General features: G+C 45.6%; 1 protein-coding gene across 17 annotated transcripts in view; it reads left to right on the forward strand.

Moving 5' to 3' along the window:
- The window catches only part of ZMYND8 (zinc finger MYND-type containing 8), a 113,642-nt gene that overhangs the window by 39,873 nt on the left and 47,649 nt on the right, over positions 1-26,120 (forward strand). For 10 of the 17 annotated variants that reach the window (XM_079785053.1, XM_079785050.1, XM_079785060.1 and 7 more), the window contains 8 exons: positions 6,589-6,807; positions 9,834-9,947; positions 13,540-13,632; positions 14,739-14,826; positions 17,629-17,684; positions 21,169-21,246; positions 22,192-22,307; positions 25,160-25,237. In XM_079785053.1, the coding sequence (XP_079641179.1) occupies positions 6,589-6,807; positions 9,834-9,947; positions 13,540-13,632; positions 14,739-14,826; positions 17,629-17,684; positions 21,169-21,246; positions 22,192-22,307; positions 25,160-25,237 (842 nt within the window). The remainder of the gene's footprint in view (positions 1-6,588; positions 6,808-9,833; positions 9,948-13,539; positions 13,633-14,738; positions 14,827-17,628; positions 17,685-21,168; positions 21,247-22,191; positions 22,308-25,159; positions 25,238-26,120) is intronic. The other 7 variants (XM_079785063.1, XM_079785055.1, XM_079785057.1 and 4 more) reach the window with 3 other exon arrangements.

Consider the following 26,120-nt stretch of genomic DNA (forward strand, 5'->3'; position numbering starts at 1 on the left):
ATGTGAGACAGACACATCGATTGGTGGCTTCCTGCTTGTGCCCCAACCCCAGGGCCTGGGATCGAACCCATGACCCTTCAGTCTGTGGGCTGACACTCTATCCACTGAGCCACACCTGCTAGGGCTTCACTCTAATTTCTCTTCTGTATTCTAGTGTTGTAAAAAGAAAGTCATTCTGGCCTTATAAACCTCCCCTCCACCCCTGTATTTTTCCATTTTTGGTAGCGACTTTTTATTAGCGGGTGGAGATGCAGGTTGAGTTTTTAATTTGGAAGCCCATTTCACCCATTTTTCATATATTGGGGCTTCAATACTTTTAGGGGGGAATTTCAAGAAGAGCTTTAAAAACATTCTTTATTTTTTTGGGGAAAAGTATTCGAATGCTTATAATTAATTTTTAATGCCTCTTGGTCCAGTGGTTTCACCCCTAAAAACATGTAGGTGCTTTTTCTTGGGACTGCTGGAGGGGATGCCCCAAAGCCTGGAGGGGTGCTCCTGGCATTTCGTGGAGCAGGTCAGGTTGCCAAGCACCCTGTCCCCAGATGACATGAGGCCTGGATTGCAAAATACCATCTTCCCTTTAATTCTTGGGTCATTTGAGTTTGAAGAGCCCTTTGGGAAGGTCCTCCCTCCCTCCCTCCCTCCCTCCCTCCCTCCCTCCCTCCCTCTCTCCCTCATCAAAGGATTTAAAAATAATTGCTAACAGACTTGTACAAAAAGGCCTTGGGTGTCTATTTGATCAGACACGGCAGAGAAATCCTGGGACCCCTCCTCACGTACAGGGTGTATACATGTCATAAGTGGGTGGGCTAGGACTTACTTTGTTGGGCCCATGCATTGTCTAAAAAACTAGGAAGTTCCACAGAAGTCCTTTGCTGGGCAGGGGCAGGGTATTAGCAGTTGTACCAGGTCAGGTGGCACCGTGGTCCGTGCCTGCCTCGCTGCCTCAGCCCTGGAGCCGAGGGGAAGTAAGTGCTCCCCTCGGATGGGCATGAGCTATGCCCCTCCTGCTCTCTCTCCGCGTCCAGGCTGAATGCCAGGCCACTCCTCACACTCCAAGACCAGGTCGTCCATCTTATTTTGCAAGACCCATGCTTTTACCGGCATCCAGTGTGGGAGAACAAAAGCTGGAGAGAGGACTATTTTTATTTATTTATGTTACCTACGTGGCCCCTGTAGGAATTTGAATTTGTGGATCCCCCTCCCCCCCTACATGTACCCTATGCTTATACAACAGCCAGAGTATCTATTCTCTGGCTTAGGCCGACCAGGGGTTGCAAACTATACTTACTATAACTATAGTCGCAAACTATAGTCATTACAATATCCTGAGCCTCATTTTGTAAATAAAGTTTTATTGGCCCACAGCCACATTCATTCATTTACATTTTCGGCTCCTGGTGTAGACGAAGGCATTGCAGAAATGAATGAACAAGCCTGTCTGTTTTCTTGTTAAGCCTACCTGTGGGAGAAGCAGGGAAATCGGAACATTTGCTTACAGAGCCTGCAATTATCCTGTAATAACACAGGTTGCAACCTGTTTGCCTTACCAGCAGGCTGGTAACACACCTATACTTGTGGGGGTGAACTTGAAACGATTTGCTTTTCCTGTTTTAAATGTTCCATATTGGTTATCAGATGATTTTGATGGAGCAGGAAACATTTACAAGCAGCAGATAAGGCAGGTATCTGATTGACAAGGAGATTACCAGGGAGCTAGGTCTGAGCAACAGCATCCCCGGTTCAGGAAAGAATGGAATCTCCTGAAAGATTGGAGCAGCCTGATGCCCAACTCCTGGCGACCCTCCCAGGAACACCCGCGCCCCACCCTGGTGTGGGGCAGGGGCAAGGACATGGGGAAAACTAATGTCTGAAGTGGCAAACCCTTGGCTTCTGTGCTATAGAAAGGACTTCGGTTGCCCAGTTAGGGAGATCAGCGGCCATATTCGAATTTTCCTGTTAACTCACTGAAAGGAAGTCAGGCACTGAACTCTGGCGTTCTGCTGTCTTGCAAAAGCCACAGAAGCGTTCTCAGGTTAGAGATAGTTCTGCTTGCTTGACATAACAGGTTATCTTTCTTTTTGTTTGTTAATCCTTACCAGAGGGTATTTTTCCGTTGATTTTTAGAGAGAGTGTGGAAGGGAGGGGGAGAAACAGAGAGAGAGAGAAACATCGATGGGAGAGAGACACATTGATTGGTTGCCTCCTGTACTTGGCCCTGCCTGGGATTGAACCTGCAACTTGAGGTCCATGCCCTTGACCGGAATTGAACCTGGGACCCTTCGGTCCGAGGGCCGACGTTCTATCCACTGAGCCAAACCGGCTAGGGCCACAGTTTATCTTTCAATAGGACTTTCTCCTCCTCTTCTAAGCACCCAAAGAAACCCAAACAGAGAGCAGACCTGCTACATTAGTGTCTCTCAGCTGAGGGCAGTTTGTCTCCCCAAGGCACATTAGCAACGTCTGGAGACATTTTGGGTCGTCACAATTTTGTGTATGGGGGATGCTATTGGATCTAGCCAGTGAGCTGCATACAGCTACATACAGTGAGCAGGACAGCCCCCGCCCCCCTCCCCCCAAGAATTTTCTGGCCCCAATATCACTGGTTCGGAAGTTGAGAGCCTTTGCTCTAGATAAGGTTACCTTTCATGCCCCCATCTATTATATTTCTCGTATCTTCCTAATGCCCGGATGTTTTCCCCTCCAGCTTTTTGCATTAAGCAGAAATTATTTTTGACCTACAGAGAATGTTCTCTCAGGGGTCACTCAATCATCAGAATCTCTTCTGCATCCATCATCCTCTTGTAGGGGGCACAGGGACAAGAGAAAGTTCAGATAAGTCTTTTTTTAAAAATTTTATTTTCAATTACAGTTTACATTCAATATAATTTTGTGCTAGTTTCAGGTGTCCAGCGTAGTGGTTAGAAAAAGCGTATACTTTACAGAGTGATCCCCGATATTTCAAGTATCCACCTGGCACCATACATTATCATTACAATATATTGACTGTATTTATTTCCTATGCTGTACTTTATATCCCTGTGACTATTTAAAAAAAAAAAGTTTTTATTGACTTTAGAGAGAAAGGAAGGGAGAAAGAAAGAGAGAAACATCGATCAGTTCCCTCCTGCATACACCCTGACCCTGACTGGGGATCAAACTCACAATCTGGGCATGTGTCCTGACTGGGAATCAAACCTGTGACCTTTTGGTGCACAGGACGACGCTCAACCAACTGAGCCACACCAGCCGGGGCCCTGTGACTGTTCTGTAACTACCAATGTGTACTTCTGAATCCCTTCACCTTTTCCACCCAGTTCCCCCAGATAAGTCTTTTTAACCTGGTTTTCTCACCAAGGAAGACCCGTAGTACCCCTCTGAGTACCTCTCTGGGTGGCTATGAGGATAAAGTGAAGATGGTGTGTGTGACAGTATGTTGAAAAACATAACATGGGAAGAATATCGTAGCAATGTTTCTCTCTGGAAACCAAGTAAATGGTCTATCTTTTTTTTTTTTTTTTGAGCTAAAGTAAATGGTCTATCTTAAATGTTGAAGTGAAACAGGGACATAACGGGGCTCAAGAGCCACGTATTCCCTGGAGCCAGGTTTAGAGGACTGGCTTACCTGTGTCTCTGGGCTTGGTGCCATTTTCTTAAACGAGGAAGTCTACTTTCTGGGCTGCAAACTCCTGTTCGAGTTTTATTGGGCTTTGATGCACTCGGGCAAACGGATCCTTTAAGTCAGGTAACAATTTTGGTGCCTAACGTGGGGCTCTTTTGCCTGTGGATTTGGCGATCCTGGCTTGGGGCTTGCCACCAGGCCCCTGCCCTGCAGCTGCCCAGACCCATTGTCTTGGAGATGGAGGCTAGATGGCAGTCCGTGACCGGGCGCCCCCTGCCTATGGCACTTTTGTTTGCAGCATGAGAAACGAGGAATTGAAAAGGCCTGGATTTAGAGTGTGCTCTGCTTTTGGAAATTGAAGATGTCTTATGCCCCAGGCCCATGAAAGTGGATCAGCGCTACCTGTCACACCATCATGAAACTAGACAGAAAAACGCCATGGTTGACATCAGGACCTGATTCAAGATCAACCAGTCAGTACAGCCCAGGACCCCAACTCCCTTAATCACCATGATTTTTATTTTCTGGTCAATGGGTTTTATTTTCCTTTTTGAATGAACAGTAGCCATATAAGATTTATTAAACCAGTAATGAAAACATGTTACTGGTTTGTCAATAGGCACGCACACAAAAAGTTCAGACACTGACTCAAATACATACGGAAATTTAGGAAGCCAATTTAATCAGAGCAGTTAAAGATAGATTTTCTATCTTGTTGGACCTTTAACTTTTTCTTATTTCTCTAAAGTTTTTTATTCTTTTAAAAAGATTTAATCAGCACAATTAATAATCTTCCCTGTATATATTCTGTCCCCGTGTGGGCCATCGGGGAGCCAGGTTTTAGAGCACTAGGCTTGTGCCATTACCTTGAAGTAATAACCCTCTGCTTTCCTGTTGCATGCTCCCCGCCCCTCAATGCAATCACTCTTGAAAGTCTTAGTTGTTTTCTTAGTAGAAACGAGAGTAGGAGCTTTAGAAGAATTGGATAATGAGGATCTGCTAGGCATCTGTGAGGCTCTTTATCAAGGAAGAGCAGGTATTTTGAGAGCATTAAAACCTCATAATAAAAACCAGGAACAAGGCCTAGGTGCCTGCAATCTTGGCCACTTTCCCCCATTATCCTGGGGGTTCTAGCCAGAAAGTCCGGCCGGCGTGGCTCAGTGGTTGAGTGTAGATCTGTGAATTAGGAGGTCACGGTTTGATTCCCGGACAGGGCACATGCCCGGGTTGTGGACTCAATCCCAGGTGTGGGTTGTACAGGAGGTGGCCAATCAGTGATTCTCTCTCATCATTGATGTTTTTCTCTCTCCCTCTCTGAAATCAATAAAAATATTTTTAAAAAATAAGGAAAAAAGAAAAGTAATGTGAAGATATGAGGCATGAACAGACAAAACTGACACCACTCAGATAAGTTTTTTTTTTGTTAATCCTCACCGATGATATTTTCCCATTGATTGTTAGAGTTGAAGGGAGGGGAAGAGAGGAAGGGAGGGGGAGGGAGAGAGAAACATTGATGTGAAAGAGACACATTAATCAGTTGCATCCTGCACCCTGGATCAAACCTGCAACTCGGGTACGTGCCCTTGACTGGAAATTGAACCCGTGACCCTTTGGTGTGTGGGTCAACACTCTAACCATGGACACACTGGCCAGTGCCTCAGAGATAAGATTTTTTAATCAATAAAGTATTAGAACTGTTTATATCTGAGGACAATTAAAAAAATCTAGCAGCATGTCTATGTACCACCAATAACTATTTAGAAAATATAATAGAAAAAGATGCCATTAACAGTACCAACGAACATTATAAAGTCTCTAACCAGTATATGAGATCTTTATGGAGGAAACTATAATGTTTTAATGAAGAACAAGAAAAAAGCTTGTTATACAAGGAGGTTTATTCAATAGTTAGGTACTAGGGTTGTGACTAAGCTATGGTCCATGGAATCGAGGCTGAAAGTGGATTGAGTAGCCTTCTTAAGGTCACACAGCCAGTTACCCCAGGTCATTTTGATGTTTACCACCAGACTATCTGAGACTTCCAAAGCAGGATTTCTTACTGGTTTCCGATAGACATTTTCCTAACGAGTTTCATCTGAGGGATTTTATGTGTTTGGAGTGTGGCTTTGCTGGATATGTTATATCATTAGGGAACTATTTCTCTTGGTATTTTGGGATAAGATGGGGTCTGGCTCCTGTGAATTGGTTGCCCATCTCATCTTTCTGCCATTGTTGGTCCTAAGTAGGTGATGTAGCTCCTGGCCGATGGGGACCTACCATGTTTAAGAATCAGGGCTTTAGGAAACCCCTTGTTGGCTCATAGTATTAAATGCTTTCAGGTTAGACTTAAAAAATGGGTGATCATTCTTTGGTGACTCAAGTCCAATTGATCTCTTCTCCAAAAGCCTGATGTTGAAAGAATCCCAGGGCAAACTGATATCATTTTGTTGGCTTTGCACATTTAGACTTCCATATATTGGGCTCTTAACTATATCAGCGATATTAGTAATGGTGGCACTGTGTTAAATGCATGCATTGTATTATCCCATTTAATCCCAACCACAATACCATGAAGTTAAGTATTATCGTGCCCATTTTACAGATGAGAAAACTGAAGCTGAGAGGTTAAGACACCTGTCCAGGGGCATGTAGCTGGTAGAGCTAAAATTTGAACTCGGGTATGCCTGGGTTGTAGTCATTTTGCCATCCTGCTATAGGGCTGCCTATTAATTCTTAGACATTAGTTTTTCAATCTATGTCCTCTTAAAATAGAAGCAAGAAAAGAATCTTAATATGTAACGATCTGTAAACTATTGTATTGAGTAGCGTAATCCAGGATGGCTTTTTAATGAATGTATGAAATGCTGTAATTGTCTTTTGTTGTTTATTGATGTGTTTGTTAAAATTCCTTTTGAGAATGCACATTTGTTTTGAAACCAAACTTGTTTTTCTTGCCTACATTTCAGTCAGAACTAAGACATGGTCCGTTTTACTATATGAAGCAGCCACTCACCACAGACCCTGTTGATGTTGTACCGCAGGATGGACGAAATGATTTCTACTGCTGGGTTTGTCACCGGGAAGGCCAAGTCCTTTGCTGTGAGCTCTGTCCCCGGGTTTATCACGCTAAGTGTCTGAGACTGACATCGGAACCAGAGGGGGACTGGTTTTGTCCTGAATGTGAGGTCAGTTTCTGATGAATGAATGCATTCTCTGCCTGGTTTCTTCTCCTTTCTCTTTCTCCCGCATATTTTTAACTCTTCAAACCATCAAGATAGAGGGAAAAGAGAAATTTCTTCTTGTTTCTTCTTTCTCTTTCTCCCTTATATTTTTAACTCTTCAAATCATCAAGATATAGGGAAAAGAGAAATATCTTGCCTTCCACCTGCTCTATCCTGGTCATCCATCTCCTTTTTGGACCAACCTTGGCAGCGTGGCCTCTTGGAAAGACGTTATTTAGATTCTTCATGGATCTTTGGATCGCTTTGAGATCCTCAACCTTCTCTTTTGTAATGAACATTTCAGAAGTTAACTTACGAATCTACATATTTTGAAAAGATCTCATGCTATTTTTCCCTTTCTTGGATGTTGTCTCCTGCTTCATCATTGAATCATCGGCAGTAGCCACGCTAGGCTGACCAATTTTGGTTCCATGTTCTGTGTGGTTGCCATCTGATGCTTCCGTTCTGGCAACAACCGCTTCTTCTGTGCTTCTCGGGTGCTAGGGAATCCGCAGTAAAGAGAAAGAGGCAAGAATCACATTCTTTTCAGGAGGAGAGGGCAAAAACCAGGCTAAAGAAAGTTATAGACAGTGTGTTGGGAGAAGCGTGTTCTGGAGAAAATGAATTGACGATGAGGACTAGGGAATGAGGAGGGCGCAGGGTGTTCCCATTTTAAATGAAGAGGTCCAGGAAGCCTGACTAAGACTTGAGAAAGACTTGAAGAGGAGGGAAGACCCTCTAGGCAGAGGGGCAGCAGGTTCAGGACCCCAGGCAGAGAGAAGCACACTGGCTCAGTGAAGGGAATTTTATATTTCATTTGTAGCAGAGTCTCAACACTCATTCACATAGTTGTGGTGGTTCCCACTCTTCTGAAGTGCCTTCTATTCTTGGTGACTTCCAACTATGATGCTTTTCCAAATGCTGAAAATAATGTCGTCTATAAAACCATTTACTATGGAATGTCACGTGATCCAGAGGATCTGTTGGCATTCGATCTCAAACGAGGGAAGTTTTCTGTGTGTGAAATGGAAAGTTCTCCCAGATGTTATTTGTGGGGGAAAAAGCAAGCTCTGTATAGGATAGTGTCTGCGGTACCACTTTGTGTAGGAAAAGGAGAAAAATAAGAAATTAGACGTTCATCCAAGAGGATGATGGCATTTTAATGGCGTTCTGCCCCTGAAATGGCAAACGACGGCCTCTGGTTCTCTTTGGGTTACTCTAGAGCAGCGGTCGCCATCCGGTGGTCCGCGGATGGCCCACTGGTGGTCCGTGAGGTCCGAAAGGTTGGCGACCGCTGCCCTAGATGGAGAGATGTGCAGGGCACGGTTTGCTCAGCTACACCCTCTTGGTCAGAACCTCACCTCATTCTTCTGCATTTCGTGTGGGAACTGGAGCCTTCACCTATTTTCCTTTTGTCTTGACCAACCCTCCCTTCCTTCATCTTGCAAAAAAGATAGTGGCTCGGAGAGGATGTTTTTGCTGCCAATAATAGATCCTGATGAAAGGTGACAGAGAAGCAAGAGGGTTTTATTAGCATGTGTAGGAAAAACCCAGAGGCAGGGCCAGGCCAGCGTTTGTTCAGAGCCAGACTCTTTCCATTCCATCGTTGGGGCCATGTGTCCCTGCATGGCCCCACGAGGGCTGCTGGGGATTTTAGGACAGTGTCCAACAAAAATCCCCTAAAAGGAGTGTCCCTCTTCACATCCCTTTTTATCAGGCAGACTTGCCCTGCAGTTCATTGGTCAGGATTGGATCACCAGTCCTTATGCAAAAAAAGGCTTGAAAAATGCACGTCTGGCACTTTCAGTCTATGTCGTGGGCACTACCAGCCAGGAGGGAAGGGCAGGGGTTGGGGGTGTGGGGCAGAGGAGGCGAATGACAGTTGAGCACGCAACCCAAGTGTTCGCCATGGATCGGTTACCTGGACACGGACAGGAATTCAAACAAACAGGAGCGCTCTGTCTAAGATTTCAAGCCCCAGTTTTCTTGCGGGGTGACTTGGTGGGGCAGGCAGCCGAGGAGACAAGCTCTTCCAGGCTCTGGTCGCCAAGCAATTAGATCCTTGCGTCATGTTCTGTTTTCGGCTTCAGAGCCACTTTGTGTTGCCCTTTTTCCTCGACAACCAGACACGTCTGAACGTTCCTTTTGGAGGCTCCAGAGATAGGAAGAAGGGAAATGAAATCCAAATTAATTGGAGAAAACGTTCTCCGCTTTCTCGACACAGATGGTTCAAGAGTGTTCCCTGCCATCATCAGCCTTCGCTGGTCTTGTTGTCTTTGCTGCATAAGGATTCTGAAGCTCCGAGATGTAGCACCACCAGGTTTACATAGCAGAATCCCCTAAAAGTCAGGCATTTCTTCGTGTCTCTTCTTGGATGGGAGTTCCCCTTACAAAGGGACACGTGTTGCCCAGTGACACGTTAGGCTGTGCCTCTTGTGTAGTTTGCCGGAGTGTCCTAAGTGAGTTCGCATCAGTGGTGACAGAGAACTAAGTCATTTATTATTCGCCACCATCCCTTGCATTCATTCTTTCTATCAGTGACGTCGCTGAGTGAATGGCTTGTCAATTTTCTGAAAGATAGCCCAGAACCTGAAGAACATCAAGATAAGTGGTTGATTCATTATATGAGGAGACCACCCTGAAAGCATCAGTGGCCTTTTCTCTTATCCCATTCTTGGGACTCAAGATGGTAATGATGGCGATTTTCAGGTCCCTGCCTAGCTGCCAGCAGCTTCCTCAGATTCTGTCATCTTCATGAGCACAGAGCACTTGTAATAAGGTAGCCAGTGGATTTGGGTGCTTCTGACCTTTATCCACATTGATCCAGTAAACTCCAAGTGGATTGGAGTCCCTGTCAAGTGCAACAACTGATCGCACTTGGAAATTATTTCTTCTCTGTGTGAGCTAACTGGAAGGCTAGGAGGAAAAGGAAATCAGGCTGTGCATAGTAACTTTTCCCTAACTGGTCCTCTGTGTGGTTTGACTTGTAGAAGATTACAGTAGCAGAATGCATCGAGACCCAGAGCAAAGCTATGACAATGCTCACCATCGAACAGTTGTCCTACCTGCTCAAGTTTGCCATTCAGAAAATGAAACAGCCAGGGGTAAGAAGAAAATTCCTCTTGGAATAAGTGTAAATGGAAGTAGTGACTTTTGTTCTGTTAACCTGTTTTTTAAAAAAATTAATATATATATATATATATATATATATATATATATATATATATATATATATTTTTTTTTTTTACAGAGAGGAAGGGAGAGGGATAGAGAGTGAGAAACATCGATCAGCTGCCTCCTGCACACCCCCCACTGGGGATGTGCCCGCAACCAAGGTACATGCCCTTGATTGGAATTGAACCTGGGACCCTTCAGTCCACAGGCTGATGCTCTATCCACTGAGCCAAACCGGTCAGGGCTAATATATTGATTTCAGAGAGGAAGGGAGAGGGAGAGAGAGAAACGTCAATGATGAGAGAGAATCATTGACTGGCTGCCTCCTGCATGTCCCCCACTGGGGATTGAGCCTGCAACCCAGGCATGTGGCCTGACCGGAAATTGAACCAATCGAACCGTGACCTCCTGGTTCATAGGTTGTAGCCCAACCTCTGAGCCATGCCAGTTGGGCTGTTCTGTTAAACTCTTATTCCATAATAGCTTTAGCTGTGCGTGCTCTTTAGGCCTTCTTTTGTGCCTGAATTCAAACATCTGTAAATGAAACGTAAGTTATGACAGCATTTCTCTATAATGAGCACTCTCTGTCCTCAAGGACTTTAGTTGGGAAATGACATATAGTAGAGAAACTTGATGGGGATTTAAAATTCTGATTGGTTATGTGGTGTAAACTCCCTCACACCCCATCGAGTAAGGGGAATTTGACTCCTTCCCATGTGAGTTAGTAAACTTCCATTGCAATGAGAGACCTGAGTACAACCAGTTTACTTATAATCAAGGTCTGATGATGAAACCTTCAAGTAAAATTCAACCAGTGCGGTTTTCCATGAAGGATGAGAATTTGGTTAGTTCCTTCAGTGTTGAAATAGGATTTGGTGTACAGCCCCTTCCCCTTAAGGAAAATTTATTTATTTATTATTATTATTTTTAAAAAATATATTTTATTGATTTTTTACAGAGAGGAAGGGAGAGGGATAGAGAGTTAGAAACATCGATGAGAGAGAAACATCGATCAGCTGCCTCCTGCACACCTCCCACTGGGGATGTGCCCGCAACCAAGGTACATGCCCTTGACCGGAATCGAACCTGGGAGGGACCCTTAAGTCCACAGGCCGACACTCTATCCACTGAGCCAAACCGGTTAGGGCAAGGAAAATTTTTTATTGACTTGAGAGAGACACAGAGAGAGAGATACCAATTTTTTCTTCCACTTATTGATGCATTAATTGGTTGGTCCTAACTGGGGATCGAACTTGCAACCTTGGCATATTGGGATAACGCTCTAACTAACTGAGCAACCCGGCCAGGGTGAAGAAAATCTGTGTGAAAGCAGGGCTGCCACATTCAGCTGGCAAATTGTGCACTTTACTTGGTTTCCCTCCTGAGTGCTGTTTACAAAAAGAAGGTTTTAGTTTTCTTGTGACCGTTTTCAGGAAGATGGCAGTAAAATACCTTTCTTCTAAAAATAACCCATATGTTATGCCATTATAATCAACATATTATGACTTTTTTTCCTACAGAAACTTGAGGATAGAGTTTTCTTTCTCATTTGCACTAGTAGTGAACCTTTGTGACTCTTCGGAGTCCAATGAATCTATAGAAACGTAGAATCTCAGGGTATTTAGTAACCACTGTGGTTTAATTTCTTTAAAAAAGTAAGCTTTCGCTTTGAGATTTCACATAGTGAAATTTGATATTATGATGAAAAAGATTAAGAGTGTGCCATTTAAGTATTGCTAAAGTGTAATCTATTTTTCTCTTTATTAAAACGTCCATCACTGGGAGCAAAAGTGAGTCACCTCCGTCTGGTTAAAAAGACAGATGTTTTTAAAACTGTGGAGTTTCCTATTTTGAGTGACAAGGAATTACTTCCTGTTTTTCATAGGCTGAATTATATCTGCTGAGGACTGTTTACAAAAAGAATAATCATGTAGACTTGTCAACACTGTAGAATTATAAACCACAAAGGAAAATTGGAGAGGGCGTTAATTTCTCACATAAGTTGTTCGATATAAAACCAATCTGTGCAGAAAGTTGCTGATTTTTGTGGCAGCATCTTTAAAAAAATATTTTTATTGATTTCAGAGAGGAAGGGAGAGATAGAAACATCAATGATGAGAGAGAATCATTGATCCGCTGCCTCCTGCACGCCCCCTACTGGGGGTCGAGCCTACAACCCGGGCATGTGCCCTTCACTGGAATCGAACCTAGGACCCTCAGTCCACAGGCTGCCGCTCTACCAACTGAGCCAAACTGGCTAGGGCTGTAGTAGCATCCTTTAAACTTACAATGGCCACTCATTCATTCTGAATAAAAGGGCTCAGCTGACTGCAAATGGTAACCCACTCAGATCCCTTGCTTGAGTATATTTTGGTATTTGTAACTAAAGTAGAGGCCAATGCAAAAAATTCATGCAAGAGTAGGCCTTCCTTTCTCTCTGGCACCCGGGACCCGGGATTCCCTCTGGAATGTCGTCCGGAAGGACGTCCGGTCTAATTAGCATATTATGCTTTTATTATTATAGATCTTTTAATTTTTTTTATTGATAAGTAAATACCACCCCTCAACAAATCAGGCTTACATTTTTAGCTGATTCACGTAGGGCTTAAGAAAATGGATCAAGATGAGAAACTTACACAGTTCCTGTGTTGGAGTAACGGCTTTATTTTTTTTTTTTAAATATATTTTATTGATTTTTACAGGGAGGAAGGGAGAGGGATAGAGAGCTAGAAACGTCGATGAGAGAGAAACATCGACCAGCTGCCTCCTGCACACCCCCTACTGGGGATGTGCCCGCAACCAAGGTATATGCCCTTGACCGGAATCGAACCTGGGACCCTCCAGTCCGCAGGCCGGCGCTGGCGCTCTATCCACTGAGCCAAACCGGTTTTGGCGGAGTAACGGCTTTTTAAAGGAGACGCAAAACCTCGCTGTTTAAATTTTTCTCCCGTGTGCAAAATACCTGCTGGCACTTTGGGAGCTTTATTTGGAGTGTCATTTCTAGGTGTAGCCATATTTCGTCCTCAGTCAGTTTTGATTATGGGTATATGCTGTGTATAGGTAAACTTCGTTCAAAGTTCAGGTCTAAAGGAACTGATTGATAGTTGTTCTTACCAATATTAATACAGGGTGGGGCAAAAGTAGGTTTACAGCTGTGAGTACGTGAAACACAGACTTCATTCTCGTATTATTATTATTTACTGTTATTTTCCATGGGAACAACTGTGAACCTACTTTTGCTCCTCCACGTGTAAGAAGAACAGGACCTGTTATTTGCATATATCTTGAAAAGGGAGCAAATGAAACCAGAACACAGCTGGGTCCATGATTATTGACAAAAAGGCAGAATTAGAAGGGGAACCGATTTGGACCGCTCCTCAGAATCATTCTTTGTGAAAACTTGAGAAGCCTGTTGTCTGAAAAGTTGTTTCCAGTGTAAAGTGCTTTGCTGGCATTAATGCTTGGTCTTCCCCAGCAATAATGGGTTTGTGTCTGTGTGTGTGCACATCTTTTCCTTTATAGACAGATGCATTCCAGAAGCCTGTTCCGTTGGAACAGCATCCCGACTACGCAGAATACATCTTCCACCCCATGGACCTTTGTACATTGGAAAAGGTTGGCCTCCATCAGAGAACCTCACCGTTGTACCCCTACGGTTGTCGAGATGACTAAGGATCCGCCCTCATTTTTCGTACCCCATCTCAAGATGGTTTCTCTACGTTTCCTCTGTGAATTTTTATTGGGATGGAAGAACTTTTATTCCCTAACTTCTTCTGTAACATTTTTGCAAGGATTGCAATGGAGTGTTGCAGTCCACGGATAAGCTCCAAATACTACTTCTGCTTGTGATTCTTCACCTGAAAAAGTCATAGCTTCTAAGAATTAGCGATTTGATGGATTTCAGCCTTACCTCTTCTCTCCCTTGCGGAGGTGCTAATGAGAGCAGCAGGAGGGCAGGAGAGAAAATTAAGTGTCTGGGAAACCTTCACATTAGCAGTGCATTTATGGCTTCATAGAACTTGACTTATTTTACCGATAAGGGTATTTCTTTAATGCCTGGAGGTGTTTTAAAAATTCACGCTAAATCTCCATGCTGAAAATGACACTTGTAAATTGATAGATTGTGCACAACATCCTGTGTAGATTTTCAAATTGTTGACACCAAAATCTGGGTCAAGAAAGCATGGATGAGGGGAAAACGTGTGTGCACGGATGATCCCCAAACAGTTAATCCAACCTGCTTTTGGAAAATTGCACATATCCTCATGGTATTCCAAAAAGCAGGCATTCAGAAAAGGCAGGGTTGGGATTCCAGCTTCATAAATTAATAGCTTTGGAACTCTGCATACGTTCCTTAACATTCCCATACCTCGGTCCACCTGTCTGTAAAATGGGGATGATAATGACTGCTTCATTGAGTTCTCAATCATGAGGCTTATGGGAGACGATTACCAATAATAATAAATACATAAATATATGTTATGTCCTGTTCCATTGGAATAAGCTGCTGTAAAATGAGCAAATTCAGGTTAGTGTGATAAATTCAGTGGATGCATTTTTATGGAGTTATAGATCGCCACTATAATAGCATCTTGGGAAATGAGTAAAAGCATTAATTAATTTGGCACATGACTGCTAAGAAAATTATGTGGGGGCGCAGGTGCTACTGGCCGTGGCTGGTGTAGACTCGGTGGTGATTATGCTCTGGCTTGTCTCTCCAGAACGCGAAGAAGAAAATGTATGGCTGCACAGAAGCCTTCCTGGCTGACGCCAAGTGGATTTTGCACAACTGCATCATTTATAATGGGGGTGAGTGCGTAGATGATGCCTGTGAAAGAGAGTATGCTTCTGTGTGTTGCCCATTCTTCCACTCTTCATAAAAAATCAGGCTCTTTTCTCATGCATGAGGGCCAATACCTTCGAATACTGGTGTAGGGATTGCTGATATTTGTGAATAGGGGCCGGTGACTATGTGTATTTTATGTATGAGTTGACATCCAAACTGGCTGTGTGATGCTGCGGAATAATTACATAAGATAAAAGGTACAGATTTTATTGTGTACATTCTATATATATGACATATGTGTAACCACAACCCCAAATAAGATCTAGAATTTTTTCATCATCCTATTATATTCCCTCTTTCCCCTTTCCAGTAAATCTCGCCTACTCTTCTGTTCTCTGTCACTGTAGATTAGTTTTGCATATTGTAGAATTTCATGTAAATGGAGTCAGAGATTGCATTGCACTCTTTTGTGTCTGGCTACGTGAATGCAGCCTAAGACTTTTGGGATTCATTTATGTTGTGTGTGTGAGTGGTTCATTTCTTTTTATTGCTGTGTTTGTTAGTTTGTTTTATCAACATAGAATTTATTTATTCATTCACCCTGTTGTTGATGGGTATTTGTGTTATTTTCAGCTTTTGGTTGCTATGAGCAAAGTTGCTGTGAGCCTTCTTGTACATGTCTTTGTGTGGACATACGTTTTCATTTCTCTTGGGTAAAAACCTAGAAGTGGTATTGCTAGATCACTGAATAGTTTTGTATTTCAGTTTATAAGCGTTTTTGCCAAACTGTTTTTGCAAAGTGGTGTGTGTCATTTTGCACTCTCTCTAACAGTGTATATGAACCTTAGTTGCTTCATATTCTTGTCAACACTTGGTATTGTTAGTCAGTCTTTTTAATTTTAGCCATTCTTGAAGGTATGAAGTATTATGTCATGGTGGTTTTAATTTGTCTTCCCGTAAGGACTAATGGTATTGAGGTTCTTTTTGTGTGCTTTTAAGTCATTTGTATATCTTTTAGTAAACGACCTTTTAACATCTTTTGCTCCTTTAAAAAATTGGATTTTTGTGTTTTACTGTTGAGTTGTAGGAGAGCTTTATATTCTGAATAAAGTTTTGTCAGTTGTGTTGTCGTGGATTTAGAGGATTGAGCCTTCTCGACAGAAAAATCTCCTTGGCATCCTTCTCATTGCCTCAACTTCTCTCCCACAATCCTCTCTGTTTACCTCTGGCCAGCAGATCTCCCAGTGTCCTGCCCGATCCTGTTTCTCGTGTCCCCAGGCCTTGTCCCCTGCTGGAACAGGCGTTTCCTCTTTTTCTTGATGGCTGTTTCTTACTCTGCAGCCTCAGCCTCTCAGTCCTCTGAAGAGTTTTCCCTGGTGAACTAGACCATACCCTGTGTTATTGTTACGGGCTGCCACCGCACCTGCCCTTCCCTGCGGCAGCATTTCTTACCTTTCTGGACGGTACTGTTTTTATTTGAGTTGCTTACCAGGATGTAAGCTCTTTAAGGGCAGGCACCACATCTTGTTCCCTGCATGCCTTTGGGTCTTAGCATAGACTTTTCGGTAATGTGTAAGAAAAGACACACGAATGGTAGATGTTTACTTACAGCCCATGTTTTGCTCAGTAGCAGGTTGGGGTGCAGCGAGGGAGGAGAGTCACTAGGCATTGAGAATTTAGATAAATATTATAATAAACTCAAACGTATAAACAAGTGAATGAGGACTGGTGAGCAAAACACATCAGCACAGCCAGGGTAGGCACTGACTGTGGGGAGAGCAGGACACGGGGGTTGCCTGCCTCTTCTGGTGGGGTTCCTGCCTGGTCTGGCGGGGTTGCCACTGGACGCTCCATGGTTTGTTGGACAGAGTTATCAGATCCCCTGAGTTTTCAAGGCAAGCCAGAAATCTAGGTGCTTATGTGTGTGTGAAATCTTTTTGCCAGCAAACATACAATTTCTGAAAATAAAGTAACATTTGAAGAAAACATGGGTTTCTGACCATCTTGTCCTCTGGTTTAGTGCAGAGGTAAGGGATTTAGAGTTCTAGGGCCAGATCTTTAACTCACTAGCTAAGTGAGCTAGTGACTCCTGAGCCTTGGCTAACTCAGTAATGAAATGGGAATATTCATATCTACTCCCTATATAATGACTTCTTGAGGGGTTAACAACAAAATGTATTTTCAGGCACTGGGTACACCAGAGCTACGTAATTCAGTGTCTTTTTCTCCTCCGTACTCTTCTTGGGTTAGGGTCTGGGACAGTGGGTAGAGGAGGACTCCTTTCCACTAACTTGAGCCTTTAAAATGTAAAAAAGCATCTTTACTTTTAAAAAATAATTTTTATTGATTTTAGAGAGAAAGGGAGAGAGAGAGAGAGAGAGATAGAAACATCAGTGATGAGAGAGAATCATTGATTGGCTGCCTCCTGCATGCCCCACACTGGGGATTGAGCCCACAACCCAGGCACATGCCCTGATCGGGAATTGAACCGTGTCCTCCTGGTTCATAGGTCCATACTCAACCACTGAGCCATGCCAGCCTGGCTGTAAAAGCATCTTTAAATATGAACCCATGACTTGTAGGGAAACGCCACAAATTGCTCATTTTCAGAAAAGCTGACATCAAGGCACAGAGACTAGGCTGACAGTTATGGGAGACTACACACAATTTGACCGGCATTAGAAGCCAGAACCTCCTGGTTTTTAGCCTTTAAAAGTTTCATCGTGGGAGAAAGCAAGTTAAAAGGTTGTTAGTGGAAATAAAATCCCAGGGCTGGGCATAAACATGATTCCATTTGAATTAATCCAATTTTCTTATTCCCTTAGGAAATCACAAATTGACGCAAATAGCGAAAATAGTCATCAAAATCTGTGAGCACGAGGTACGTGTTTCCCGCTGTTGTGTTTTAAACGTGTCCGGAGTGAGGATAGGGTGGCTGACGTTTCCACGTGCAGGCTCTCCCCGTGGGTAGCCAGAGTGGTTTTAGAATTAGTTTAGGCACAGACGGCTCCCTCTCTCTTCTTTTTTTTTTTTTTAAATATATTTTATTGATTTTTTACAGAGAGGAAGGGAGAGAGATAGAGAGCTAGAAACATCCATGAGAGAGAAACATCGACCAGCTGCCTCCTGCACACCCCCCACTGGGGATGTGCCCGCAACCAAGGTACATGCCCTTGACCGGAATCGAACCTGGGACCTTTCAGTCCGCAGGCCGGCGCTCTATCCACCGAGCCAAACCGGCTTCGGCGGCTCCCTCTCTCTTTAAGGAAAAGTAAAAGCAACTAGCAGGGGACCCCCAGTATGTTGTAGAGCACCCTCACCTTAGCCATGATCTAAAGGAGATGGAAGTGACCGTTCTTTAGCTTTGAGTCCTGGTCCAGCCCCCGACATGCTTTCTTGGTTGCATAGATAGTGTTCATAACTCCTTCACCCACGGTCTGTGGCATTGAGTCGGGTCCTTTCAGTCTTCCTGCAGAAGATGTTTGACGTTATTTGGGGGAAAGGTGCTGGCTCTCTCACAGAGCAGCCCCGGGGTCCTGGCGAGTCCGTTCCTCTCGCAAATACCAATAGGCTCGATGGTGTGGATGACCAACCTCCTGGGCTGTGCGCCCTGAGGTTGTGGGACAGGCTGGTGGCAGAAACGGTTTCTTTATTAGATCCCCATCGTAAGCGTGAAAAACGGCGACGTAATGGCCGCCACCCTGTCCGTGTACACCCATCCATCCATTCATTCATTCAGACAAAATTTGAATACCGTAGGATACGTTCTTGTCTACATGTTCACATAGAAAGAGTTTTATCATCTACATTTTTCACGTAGTTTGAATGTTTTCTCAGGTAATTGAACACACAGGAAGAACAGAATTTTTCATGGCTGTTCTGATGATTTCCTTAGTATAATTGTTAGGAATGTACCTACCAGGTCCAAGGCAGTAATTTAGGGTGATATTTCCGGATTGTCTTTTGGAAAAGCTCTAGCAACTTATACAACAACCTGGAACGGGTGAGCGTTGGTCGTGTCTCTGTGCTCTTTCTAATCCTGGAAGTTCTAATGAGGAAAAACACACTTACATAAGCTTGCCCTCAATGCGATCAGTAAGCACAGAGGCACCGAACTGTGGCTTTGGTTTGCATTTCTCTGATGAGAAGTGATCATGGACTGTTTTTGGTACTGTTAATTGGTGAGTAGGAGATTTGTGTGGGTGAACTTTTCAGTTGTTTCCTTGGATAAGGAGAGCGAAGGCCTTTAATTGGTGGGGTGCCCCCAGGTGGCATTTATTGAACCCGGATACTCTCTGCCTTTGTTTTTTTATTGATTTCAGGGAGGAAGGGAGAGGGAGAGAGATATAGAAATATCAATGATGAGAGAGAGTCATCGATCGGCTGCCTCCTGCACACCCCCTACTAGGGATCGAACCTGCAACCCCTGGCATATGCCCTTGACCGGAATCGAACCCTGAACCCTCCAGTCCGCAGGCTAACGCTCTATCCACTGAGCTAAATCAGCTAGGGCGTGTTTGAAATTTTTAGGCAAATTTTTAAATCTTCACCTGAGGATATTTTTCATTGATTCTAGAGAGAAAGGAAGGGAGAGGGAGAGAGAGAGAAACATTGATCGGTTGCCTCCTGTACATGCCCTGACTGGGGTTTGAACCTGCAACCTAGGTATATGCCCTGACTGGGAATCGAACCTGAAACCTTTTGGTGTATGGGGCGATGCTCCAACCAACTGAGCCACCTGGCCAGGGCGCTGTCTGGCATTTTTTAATCTACCTGTTGGCGGTACACTGTTGCTTAGTGGGCTCCAAGGCCAGGGCTGTCCTGGACATGGTGTTATCACTGTTCTACCCAGTACCATTAGAATAGAAGTAGACTGGGTAGAAAGGTATTATACCCTGGCATTCATTTTTCAGTTATAATCACAAATTATAATTATGAGATTAATAATTAATTCTTAACTGAGCACCTGCCATGTATTTGGCACCTTGCAGGATGGAGAGAAAGAAAAGTCTCCTGGTGATAGGAAGATGTAGCAACTAACAGGGCAGTGGTGAAGTGATGGGTTTTGGATCCCGACTGCCTGGGTTCAGCTCCTGGCCCTGCCCCTGGGCTGCAGTGAGACCTTGGCCGTGTTACTTGGTTTCTTGGGTCCTCATGTTTTCCCTCTGAAACCGTGCAGTCTGAATTCAGATCCGTCACGGGAGCTTCCAGGGCCCTTGGTTCTAAGACATGATGATATTTTAGGAAAATGCACTTCTTCAGAGGGAGAAGGAGCCCTGGCCAGTGTTGCTCAATGTTGGGAACACTGGCCTGCAAACTGAATGGTCATGGGTTCGATTTCTGGTCAAGGGCACGCACCTGGGTTGCAGGTTCGATCCCCAGCCATGGTCGGGGCTCTGGGCGTGTGTGGGAAGCAACCACTTGATGTAATTCATGTGTCTCTCTCACATCAGTCTCTCTCTCTCCTTCCTACCCTCCCTCCCTTCTTGTTCTCTACTCTCTAGAAAATCAATGGAAAACATAAAATTTCAAAGAAAAAGAGGGATAGGACGTAATATTATTTTCAGATTGTCAGTAAAATGGGGCAACATGGAATTAACTAATCGTCTGGATCAGTGGTCGGCAAACTGCGGCTCGCGAGCCGCGGTTTGCCGCTCTGTTGACTAATGAGTTTGCCGACCACTGCTAGACTAAATGTTACCGTGTAGTTGGAAGCTGTGAGGATTAGGCAATTGTGGCATATTGTGTGCAAAGAGGTAAAGGGTAGTATATGACAGTGGTCGGCAAACTCCTTAGTCAACAGAGCTGCGGTTTGCCGACCACTGGTCTGGATGGTGTGAGTAGAGATGCATAGAAACTGAGCATGGCAAGTGGTGGAGGCAGGTGGGCCGAGGCCAGATCACACCTGGTCTTGAAGGAACTGATCAGGTGTTTAGATTGCATGTTAGTTTCTCAGTTTTGGCAGTGCTGACATTTGAGGCGGAAGGTTTCTTGGTTGTGGGGACTGTCCTGTACCTCTTAGATCCCCTTGCAAACCACGCCTCCCTCCCTCCCCTTGCCCCCAAAGTTCCTGGAGGTGTTAAACCTCCCTGGTAAAGAACCACTGGTAGGAGATCCAATTTATGTTTGCAGAGGGTGGCTCTGGCTGCTGTGACTCTATGTGGGGAGTGAGTGGGAGCTGGTAGATGCTCCCGGAGAGGTGATGGCGGCGTGGGCCCGTGGAAGTGTTGGGGTTGGTGAGAGATAGTCCCTGCTGTGTGACTTTGTGTAGCTAACGTTAGTTGCCAATGTCATCTTGCATTTCCCGAGGGCCTAGAAGCCTAGGCCCCTGGGATGCCACCTTCTAACCTATTTCTGCTTTACAGATGAATGAAATCGAAGTGTGTCCGGAGTGTTACTTAGCTGCTTGCCAAAAACGCGACAACTGGTTTTGTGAGCCTTGTGTAAGTTGGATTTCCTCCCCTTCGTTTTCTGAACTCTGGGCCTGGATGACTACCCACGACAGCGTTCACTAGGTGGCTTGTGCGACCAGACTTTGGGTGACGTTTTTAAATAATGTTCTTACTGGTAAAGTTATGGCAGAGGGAAAGCAGTGCAGGTAGGAGAAACCTCTTCGGCGGCTCATCGAGAGAGCGGTGGCTCGCCAGCGTGGTGCAGATAGTGACACAAGTGTTAATTGAGTGTGTCATTCACAGATCTATTTTAAGAGGCTTGGAAATAGCTCCTTGGATTAAGTCCATGGTCTCTCCAAATATGGTGGTGGGGGGTCGGGAGAAAAATCACCCTTGTTTCCCTGTGGTTCTGCATTTACCAATCTGGCGTTCTGTGTAGAGAAATGCAGTTTTGGAGTGGGCTGGTGGCGGTGGGGTATGTTGGGGGCGAGACTGGGCAAGTAAAGGGAGCAGTGAAAACACAATTTATGTCTCCCCCTGCCCTTGGAGATGAACACCTGAATCGTTAAGGGTTTGAGGAGCCCTCCATAAAGAACAAAAGAGGCTAATCCTGCCCCTTATTAACATGCTAGATACAACGCACGTTTAGTCCTCCACCTTCCCAGAGCCTCTAAGTGCTACTGCCTCTGAGTTGCACAGGAAGGTGGGATCTTGCTCAGGGCCACCCAGGTAATCACGACACCAGCCAGTTTTCTAGCCCCGTTTTGTCAGCGCTCAGTTCCTGGTTTCACCGTTTACCCCCGTTCCCATCTTCGCCCAGGCCTACTGGCCACACACCGCCTCGGGGACACCACCTGGGAGACTGTTGGAAACGATTCTCTTTGAGTTTGGGGCCTCTATCACCTCTGCTTCGCTCTATCCCCACACACCACGCTTTATGTATGTCTCTTGCTGTCAAATACATTCAGACTCTGGTTTTTGTTTTTCTTCTCCTAGAGCAATCCACATCCTTTGGTCTGGGCAAAACTGAAGGGCTTCCCATTCTGGCCTGCCAAAGCTCTGAGGGATAAAGACGGGCAGGTGGATGCCCGGTTCTTTGGACAACACGACAGGTGGGAGTTAAACACGGGCTGCCGACGTGTAGCTCTCTCTGAACTTTTGACACGGTCAGTGGGTACGAGGAGGAGCGGACGGGATGGCTCTCGTTTTGTTCATTGTCCTGATACCCACCGGTGACCTCGTGGTTTAAAAATACTGTCCTGTGCTGTGTTGGCCTGGAAATAATGCGTGGGCTTCAGCTTTTTCAGGTACATTAGAAGAGAATCTTGCTTTCGTGCTTTTGTTGATGGAAACCAGCACCAGAATAAGGTTCCATGGTTATTTCAAATGCTGCCGTTCTTTTTCTTTTTTCTTTTTCCTGGGGTAAATCAAACCGTTGTGCGAATTGGTTTTCAAAATAATGCTCTCCGCGATCAGAAGCATTTTCCCAGGTTACTGGTAAATGGATCTCCTATCGCTCCCCCCCCCCCCGCCCCCCCCCGCCCCGCTTCCCTTTTCTCTGAAGTTAAATGAGAAATTACAAGGGGTGACTGTTTTGGCAGGTGTGAGCCCTCCCTCCCAGGCTCTCTGCCTTCCCCTCGCCCACTGCGAAGGGAGTTATTCCAGTGATTAGCAGTTCCCTTTAGAGCACAGCCCCCCGCGCGCTCGAGAACCACAGGTAGACTGAGATGAGCAGCAGTTCATATCTTAGCTCTATTTTAGCGAGTTAAGCTATGATTAAATAAGGCAAAAGCCCTTTGGAAGCCCCACCGAGCCGTTTGACAAAAGTGTGGGAGTGTGTAGGGGAGAATATGTAAGAGACATAGTGCTGAATATTACACACAGCCACAGAATGTACAGACGTGCAGTTTATGCTTTCATACAACACCGGGATCTGCAGTACCCCGCTCTCTGTTAAATTTTGCTTATCATCTTGCAAGTCAAAGAAAGGAGTCAATTCCAACGTAATCTACAAAATCATTTACTAGGAACCCAGGCCGTCCAGTGTCAGGAGGCGAAATGGAAGTTAGCCGAGATGATCATGGGTTTGATAGGAGGTATTACCTTTTATTTGATTTTGACCGTTTTTGTTAGAACGCTCTTAAAAATTCATTTATTTGTTCACTCACAGAATTAGGTATTTGGTGCCTGCTGTGGGCCAGGCTGTGTGCTGGATGCTGGGGCCTTAGGACTGGGTAGGCAGACACCACTGTGTCTGCCCATCAAGAGGGTGGCATCCTAGCGGGCAAGACTGATAACACACAAGTAAACAAACAGGAACGATGCTCTCAGGTCAGCAGAGGACGGTGGGGCCCAGTGAAGATCTGGGTAGAGGGGCCAGAGAGAGCAGAGACTCGGGCACAGAAGGGCCAAGGCCCATGGCGCCGGGGAAAAGCCAGGAGCACCGTGTGGTTGGAACAGGACGAGGGAGGAGAGGATGGTAAGACGTGGGGTTCGGAGGTGGGGCAGGCCCCGGATCACATGGGCTGTTGTCAGGAGTCTGGCTTGTATTTGAAGAGCAAAAGGCATTGGTGGCAGGTGCCTGTCTTCCCGCCTCTTCTTTAGAACATGCCCGTGTAAACCGATGATTTGGGGTTATTCTGGTTCTGCAGTATAACAGTATGGGTAGACCTAGGATACAAGCCCCTGTGCACCCGATGTTCCCCGACCCCTAGAATCTCCTTTCAGCTGAGCCACTCTGCACGGACCTTTTTCTCCTCCTGACGCCCCTGGAAGTTGGCTTTGGGGCATGAACGTTGCTAGCTCTGGAGGCTGTTTTTTTAAGGCAGCAGCACAAACCTGGTTAGATCTTCTTGAGCTCCCTTGGTGTCCTCTGCCCCCTCGGAGGGAACATGCTGAGCTGTTGGGCTCATTTTGGGTGAGAAGCGTGCACGGGGCAAGGTGTTTGGACACGCACAGTGATGGCGGGACAGTATGCTGGCCTTGTAGGAATGTGTCAGTTAACCTTGGGCCGGGAGTCCCTGACAGCGGTGGGGGAAGCCACTCCTTCAAGGATGAGCCTCCCTCCCTCCCCGGAGATGCCTTGAAAGCAGCATGGGGCCGCGTTGTCCACAGCTGGCTCTGGGTCAGACCCAGGAACACGACGGGGAGACGGCTGGGAGGCTGCAAGACGGGTAGCATGCTGTCCCTTTTACGGGGAGTTGGCTTTCGGGGAGGTGGAGCCAAAATGTGAGCCTGGACAGGTGTCAGTGAAACAGGTCAAGGCAGCGGAATGAGACCTATTGCAGACGACTACCTGGTCACGGTCGAGGTAACGAATACTGGAGCCCGGGAGGCTCTTCTGCAAATCCAGGCATGATCTCAAGGGTCTCATCACCTGCCTTTTGTCCTTTAAAATATTTTTATTTCACCCGGCCGGTTTTGCTCAGTGGTTGAGCATCAGCCCATGCACCAAGAGGTTACCGGTTCCATTCCTGGTCGGGGCCCAGGCCCAGGCTTTGGGCTCGTTCCCCAGCACAGGGTGTGCAGGAGGCGGCCAATCGATGTTGATGTTTCTCTCTCATCGATGTTTTTATCTCTCTCTCCCTCTCCCTTCCTCTCTCTCTCAAACCAATGAAAATATATTTTAAAAAAACAAACCCACAACTTTAAATGCTATTTAAAAAAATTATTAAAATACATTTTGATTTTTTTCCAGACACACAATATTACGTAAAAATATAGAAAACATCTTATTAAATTCCCGCAGAGCTGCCATTCACTGAGGGCCAGCTATGCAGCAGGCACTGTTTTAAGTGCTTTTTATAAAAGTTGCTTTTATCCCCATTTCCTTGGTAAGAAAAACTTGAGGCCCAGAGCTAGGAAGAAGCTCCGCTGTGGCCCATCTCACAACATTGCCCCCACAGGCTGTGTATTGTTAAGCAAATCTAATTTTCCTTTAAATATTTCCTGGGCCTGCTTAAAGGAAAAGAAACAGTCACTTTCCAGAAATCACTTGCCAAGCAACTTCATTGAAGGCACTTAAGAACCTGGGAAGAAACAGGTAAGGCCCCGATACCAGATAACAGTGTGGGGGAAACTCGGTCCCAGGGACCGACTGGCTGGCCAGCTCCTGGTGGTGCCGGGCCTGGGGCATGCTGTTTGCTCCTCTTGGCACCCCTCCAGGTTGGGGCTCCTCCTCCCTTTTACTGATGGCAGCGCTGAGGCTGGCTCAGGGACGGGGAGTCCGTGTCTGCAGACAGCCCTGGGAGCCTGACCGCTCCGCAGATCTGTCCCGCCTGGTCCGGACCCTCGCCCACCCAGCTGTCACGCCTGGAGTCTAGGTCGTTCCACCTGGGCTGCGGATGTGGTTCCTCAGGTCTCGGCATAGAAGCAGCAGTGAGCGGGAATGGACGAGAAGCTGGTCGCTTCCAGCACTCTGAGAGAGCAGATGTTGTTGGGGGTTCTGGTTTAGTGTGTGTTGCAATCTAGCACCCCCAAGAGTTGCCAACAGACAGCCTGTGCCCTGAATTCTGCCCCATGCACATCCTTTATTTCCCCTGGGCTGCTTTTTCTTTTAAAAATAGGAGCGAGATGCCAACCATTAAAATGTGGATAAAACGTAGTCAAGTTCCTATTTTGTTTCTCTTTGAAACCTTGGGCAGCTCGGTAGTGTGGGCTGATGCTTACAGGGGCACTTCAGATCGCACTCGGGGATGGTATTTGCATCAGACGGCCGTGAGTTTAATTCCTCCCACCGTGTACGTGGCTTCCTGCAGCGGGGCACCAGGCTTGAGTTGATGGTCTGAGGAAGCCAAAGGCCTCCTTGGAGAGCTCACTCCCACCAGGTTCCCAGCTGCAAACCGGGTTGAGGCTGGGGAATAAAATGTGACCCGAGACACAGCTTGGATGTTTCTGTGTCAGCTCTGCCTTCCCCAGAGCATGGG

This window comes from Cnephaeus nilssonii (assembly GCF_951640355.1).
Source record: "Cnephaeus nilssonii genome assembly, chromosome: 11".
NCBI classification, from domain to species: domain Eukaryota; kingdom Metazoa; phylum Chordata; class Mammalia; order Chiroptera; family Vespertilionidae; genus Cnephaeus; species Cnephaeus nilssonii.